Source organism: Balaenoptera borealis (genome assembly GCF_965194805.1).
Source record: "Balaenoptera borealis genome assembly, chromosome: 10".
NCBI classification, from domain to species: domain Eukaryota; kingdom Metazoa; phylum Chordata; class Mammalia; order Artiodactyla; family Balaenopteridae; genus Balaenoptera; species Balaenoptera borealis.
Genome location: NC_138874.1, coordinates 117745554 through 117751553, shown reverse-complemented (window position 1 = coordinate 117751553; position 6000 = coordinate 117745554). Strand labels below are relative to the sequence as shown.

The 6000-nt window shown below is 63.7% G+C and overlaps 1 protein-coding gene across 2 annotated transcripts in view; it reads right to left on the bottom strand.

Annotated features, from left to right (window-relative positions):
- Window positions 1–1452: 1452 nt before the first annotated feature.
- KNDC1 (kinase non-catalytic C-lobe domain containing 1) overlaps window positions 1453–6000 on the bottom strand; it is a 57364-nt gene continuing 52816 nt past the window's right edge. For both annotated transcript variants that reach the window (XM_082408561.1, XM_082408562.1), the window contains 4 exons: window positions 5449–5571; window positions 5306–5365; window positions 4396–4553; window positions 1453–3332 (listed from right to left, as the gene is read on the bottom strand). In XM_082408561.1, coding sequence (XP_082264687.1) covers window positions 3101–3332; window positions 4396–4553; window positions 5306–5365; window positions 5449–5571 — 573 coding nt within the window. In that variant the 3' untranslated portion in view covers window positions 1453–3100. The remainder of the gene's footprint in view (window positions 3333–4395; window positions 4554–5305; window positions 5366–5448; window positions 5572–6000) is intronic.

The window sequence follows — 6000 nt, the reverse complement described above, 5'->3', positions numbered from 1 at the left end:
ACCCCCCAGCGAGTGCGCAGAGATCCTTTCTCCGATGGTAGGAGGCCTGGTGCCTTCGTCTCCCGCTGTCTACTCGCGTCCCACCCCCAGCGAGTGCGCAGAGATCCTTTCTCCGATGGTAGGAGGCCTGGTGCCTTCGTCTCCCGCTGTCTACTCGCGTCCCACCCCCCAGCGAGTGCGCAGAGATCCTTTCTCCGATGGTAGGAGGCCTGGTGCCTTCGTCTCCCGCTGTCTACTCGCGTCCCACCCCCCAGCGAGTGCGCAGAGGAGCCTCAGAGGGCTGGCCTGGTGCCCGAGAAGCTGCTCCCAGCCGGGGTGCGGGCCTCACTGCAGTTCTCTTGTCTTCAGCTCAGATTCCCTTCAGAACAGCGTTTCCCACGGTCACTGAGGTCCACCCCCTGGGGAGCGGGAGAGGCAGTGAGGAGATGCGGCTGCAGGAAGGTGGCAGCTCGAGCCCGTCCCGTCCCAGGAGAAGTCCCGCTGTCCTTGCAGCAGGTATCAGACAGCAGCCGGAAGGACACAAGCCGCAGGGAGGGGTGTGGCCAGCACCCAGCCGGCCCCTCGGCCACTTACCCAGCACCACCGGCCACTCCAAGCCCGTGTCGCAGGCGATGGCCTGGCTGCCGGGGCCCCACCGGCCTTCTCCAGGTGGCGGGTGCTGGTGCCGGCCCAGGGGCTGCCTGGGGCTTGATCCCAGCCTGCCGGGTGTGGGGGGGTGGGACCCCGTTTGTGGCAGGGGGCCTCCCCAGAGCCTGGGTGCGCAGGGCTGGGCTCCATTCAGCGTGGGAGGGGCTGCACGGGGTTGGGGGGGCTGGCTGGGGTGCTGGTTGTCAGTTCTCAGAAAAACGTGTTGATGTGATCAGAGCCGGTGCAGTGAAGGGAGAGCCGGTCTTCCTGGTGCTTTACTCGTGTCTCGAGGGGAAGAGGGCCCAGGGTCTAGTGGTTCTAAGGTGGCTGAGGACCCCCCGTCCCAGCCCAGACTCCAGAGCCACGTGGCCACGGCAGCTGCTGGCCACAGTGACACGACCCCACTATCGCCCCGCCTTTGTTGGTGCCCACCGACCCTCAGCTCTTCCACTGGGACCCTTCCCGGCGGTGACCACGCCCCGGGCACGCCCCAGCCTGTCCCCGGCGAGGACGAGCCGGCTGTCTGGCCTGTGGGCTGCGGACGAGGTCTGGGTGGCCGGACGCCAGGATGGGCAGGGCTTGTGGCAGACAGGCGCGGGCCATGGCGCCCGGAGGCCTCGGCAGGTCAGCGACCGTGGGAGGCTGGCTGTCTCCTCCTCCAGCGGCAGGCACGTCCCGGGCAGCGGCATGAGCCTGCCTGCTCGTGGGCCCCGGGTTGTGGGGTTTGGTCCTGGTGGGGTTTGGCCCTCTGCGCAGCATCGGAGGACATCGCCGTGGCCTGAGCCTCCTCGTCCCCTCGTCCCCTCCCGCCTTCGCGAGCAGCCCTGAAGACGTCTTCGTCTGGCTCGAAGGAGCCGCCCTGACTCACGGAGCAGATAAACACCAGGAGCCCGCGGAGGCCATCTTGGTAGAAATGACTTTATTTAGAAACCTAAACCGCACGTGAGGGCGACATGCAGACAGTCGTGCTGGAGCCGAAGCCTGGCCGCTCCCCCAGATAAACCGTTACAGTTGGAATGTTTATTTGCGCTGGGTGCTAACTTCATTTCAGGCTTTGTGGCGCTATCTTTGTTGAATTCAAATCCTGAAAATGTAGGAGTTGATCTGCAGAACCAAATTCTCATATAAAAGCCACGTTTGCAGGGCCAGGAGTGCCTCTCATGTTCCACGAAAGCGGGACGTAGATGTCGCGAATGAATATATGTGGGAAAACACATCTTGACAATAGAAATTCAGTGTTTTATCACAGGTAATGGTTTTCCTAGAAATACCACGAGCAGCTGCGCTAAAGAATCACTAATTCGAAAACTTGAAAGAACAGTCTTGGGTCTTGCAGCGATTTGCAACGTAAAAACGTTGGTGCCTGGGATGGTGCCAGGGCTCTGGCCTCCCTGCTGTGGAGGTGTGACGTGCTGTCCTGGTCCCATGCCCCTGGCCGAGCGCGGTTTGGAAACAGCCCTGGGGAAGAGCTTGGTACCACTGAGGCCGCAGACCTCGTTTACTCGTCAGAACGCGCTGGTGACAGCCAGCCTCGGGAGCTAGGCGTGGGTGTGTGAATCACATGCATGGCTGCTGAAGAAGGGGGGGACCCGGCCATGGCCCTACAGCCCCCAGGCCCCCAGGTAGGGCAGAGGGAGGCTGTGTCTCTGCTTTGGAGCTGCTGTCTGACACCTGCATGCTTTGGAAGCAGAGCCTCGGCCCAGGTGTGCCTGCCCCACCAGGAAGTGCTCTCAGTGGTGGGGCGGTGGGCACAGGGGCCACGGGGCACTTGGGGGCTGCCAGTGTGGAGCCATGAGGCACTCGCCGGCAGCAGGAGGCCGGGCTGGGACGGAGGCGAGGCCGGGCCTCTTGGCGGGAAGGGCTGCGAGGCTCTGGCACCTGCACCTGGGACTGGGTGAGCAGCCAGGGGTTGGGGCTGTAGGAGGGGGAGGCCCGGCAGGGAGGAACTGTAAGCCCAGGGTGGGGCTTGGGCCCCCCGGGAAGCCTCGGGCCCAAAGGGAGGGTTTCAGAACCCCCTGGAATCTGTGGTTGGCAGGGGGGTCAGAGGTCAGTCTTGGCCCTTCGTTTTTGGGCAGACATAGACCAGAGTCGCGGGAACACTGCTCAGTGGGCACCTGGGTTTAAAGCCTGAGCTGGGTGCTGTGGTGGGGGGTTTCTGGGGGCTGAATGGCCAGACAATTGGGTGAAAGCTGTTTATCTTTGAGAAATATAAATGGGTATTCGGCTCCTGGGGAGCTTACTTACCCTATTTTGGTTTAAATTTTTAATCTTTAAATTTAATTTTAAAATTCTCCTAGAAACCCCCCTCAGCCTCTCCTGGCGCCGTCTCTCTCGGGTCTGGGTCTGAGCCCGTGCTCCCGCCCCGGTGCCCCTCCTGGGCCGTGGGGGTCCCTGTCTGACACAGCAGGCACGGCCCCTTCCACCCCAGGCCTGTCCTCGGTGTGGACTCCACACCCAGACCCGCTGTCCTGCGCTATTGGAACGTGGCTTTCATTCTCCGCAGCTTGTCCTGAATCTTCTTGGAGTGCTTCTCGCTGGCCACCTGGTGGGAGCCAGCCCTGCTGTCCTCAGCCAGAATGGAGATGTCGGCCCCGCTGAATCGGGCGATTCTCTGCTTGAGGTGGGACTGCAGCTTGGGGTCGGGGGCGAACGTGTAGGGGTTCTCCTGGAACGCGTGGACCTGGCTCGCCACTTTGGCGATGTTTCTGGGTTGGGGGAAGAAACGAAATGTGAGTTTGCACAAGTCACGGGGGCAGCGTCTGCAGCCAGTGCGTTCCCAGCCTGCTGTCAGGCACTGTCCCAACCAGGCCGCATCAAAGTCCAGACTCTGAGGGACCGGTCCGCCCTTGACCCTGAGGAGGCCTGACCGGCCTCCACCTGACCGCCATGTGGACGACGAAGGGGGGAGAGGATGGAGTGGGGTGAAAGGTCGTGGGGGGAGGGTCTCCCTGGAGACAGGCTGGCACTGTCCTGAGAGGCACTGAGGGCCTGGGGCGCTGCGGAGGGACGTGGGCCTGGAGCTCCTAAGGAGCGGCTGGCCCCAGGGTGGGCTTCCGAGGGCACCCCTGCACCTTCCGAGGCCAAAAGGAGCAACGATCGCCTTTGGCTGGGAGTGTCTGAGTCCCTGGCAGGGTCATGGTGGTGGTCGGCACCAACAGCCCCCCAGTCTGCTCCTCCCAGGTGGGTCCGCAGGTGTGCCGGGCAGTTGAACGGTGGGGACTGACTGAGTCCTCCGGACAGCTCTACGGAGGGGCCCCAAGGGGGACAGCAGAGGCAGGGAGAGAGGGGAGATGTGGCTCGGGGGGTCAGGGAGGGTGGTTGCACAGAGGTGGCGTTCTGGGTGCGCCTGGATCTCCCAATAGGAAGGGAGGTCACGGCAACCTTGGGGCAGTGTTTGGGGCCGTGGACGCTGGACTGTGCGAATTGTTTACCCCTTGTTTGTGGAGAAGGAGGTGGCTGGAGGTCACCCAGGGGAGAGGGTGTGGAGGCCTGGGCTGGGGTGAGGGCTGGGTGAGGGGCAAGGCGGCCCAGGTCTCAGAGGAACAGGAGAGATGGGGGTGGCCCCTCACCTGGTTCCTTTCACCTGTGGGCCCCTCACCTGGCTTATTCACCTGTGGACCCCTCACCTGGTTTGTTTCACCTGTGGACCCCGCACCTGGCTTGCTCACCTGTGGGTCCCCCACCTGGCTTATTCACCTGTGGGCCCCTCACCTGGTTTGTCTCACCTGTGGGTCCCCCACCTGGCTTGCTCACCTGTGGATCCCTCACCTGAGCTTGCTCCACCTGTGGGCCCCGTTGGTCATGGTGAAGCCCCCTGTCTCCAGCTGCTGGATGTGCATGGCCAGGAGGTGGGCTGAGGGCAGGGTGGGCTGGGCCCTGAAGCGCCGACCTTCCATCAGACACAGGCTGTCGCTCTTCAGAAAGACCTGGGGCCCAGCCAGGGGCGTGGGCGGGGGGGACGACAGGTGACAGGTCAGCCCAGGTGCCCAGCAGGGGCCGGCTCAGCCCGGCCAAGCCCAGCTGGCGCCTGTATTCCTGCTGCATGGGGGCTACAGCACCCCGATTTATCAGCCAGTCCAAAATGTCCCTTGGCTCTTGGGTTGCGGAAAGTCCAGATGTCTAAAGCTTGCAGACACAAAAGGAACACTGATCCCCCCCCCCCCCACCCAGAAAGCCGTGCGCTTCCTGCTGCTGCTGGCAAATTCCTTTCCAGAAAAGAGCCAGGTGAACCCACTGCCCAAATTAGACTGAGGGCCGGGCTGGCCGGCTGCAGGGACCCCTGGGTGTGGTGGCAACCGAGGACACACAGCAGTCCCCCCACTGGCAGAGCGCTGCGTCTGGGGCCGGCTGCAGGCCGCTCCCGCCTCCTCACTCTGGGAAATGCCCCTCGTCCAGAGGGCGTGTCCCCGTTTAGGATCTCATGAGGGGCGGCCAGGAGGCAGGTAGGTCGGCCAAGCTCAGGCAGGGCCTCAGGGTACCTGCACCCCAGGCTGGAATCACGGCCCTGGAGCAACCCTGCCACATCTGCCCAGGTGAATGGCCGAGGCCCCGGGGGAGATGGGGGGGGCCACACACGATTCTGAGGGGGCCATGAGGTGGGCGCCACGATGCAGGATCTGCCGGGCGAACCCCCCCTCCCCCGGGACGGGAGCTGCTGGGAGCTCACGCAAAGGGGTACCTCCACGGCTTTCAGCTCCTCCATGACCTCTGCTATCTTTGCAGGTAGAATTCTCCAGGCCTAAAATAAAAGCACAGGTGAAGCTCCTACAGCCCTGCCTGTGCCCACGGCGTGGCTGCAGCCGGCCCCCCCGGGGGACTCACGGGGGACTGTCGCACGGCCGGGTGCTCCAGGCCGCCCAGGATCTGCATAGCTGTCGCGAAGTTCCTCTGCTCGTAGCAAGACTTCGCAATCAGCAGAAATTTGGAGAGCAGGTTCACCTGCAGCTGGAACCAGAGAACAAGACACTCAGCGTCCTCCGTCTCAGACGAGGGACCGGGGCACAGGGGCCAGCGTCGGGGCGCAGGGCGGTGCGCCCACCTCCGTGCAGGGGAGGGGGTCGGGGGCCCAGAAAACAAAGGCACAAAGGTGTGCAAAGTCCATCTCACTTCTCTCCCGGGACAAATCTCTGCTCAGGACAAATGGGGGTAGCAGGAAGGGCACCCCCACTTGGGGAGATGGAGCCGAGGTGTCCAGAGGCAAACGGGGAGCTGATTTCAGCTTCTCGTCCGCCCGGCCGAGTCCACGGCGGGACGGGGTGGCAGCGCCTCAGGGGTCGCTGGTCGGCAGGGCAGAGTCACCAGATTTGATGGGGACACCCCACGGCAGCCCCTGCTGCCCCAGTGGGATTCTCCTCTCCGAGCAGACCTGAGCGG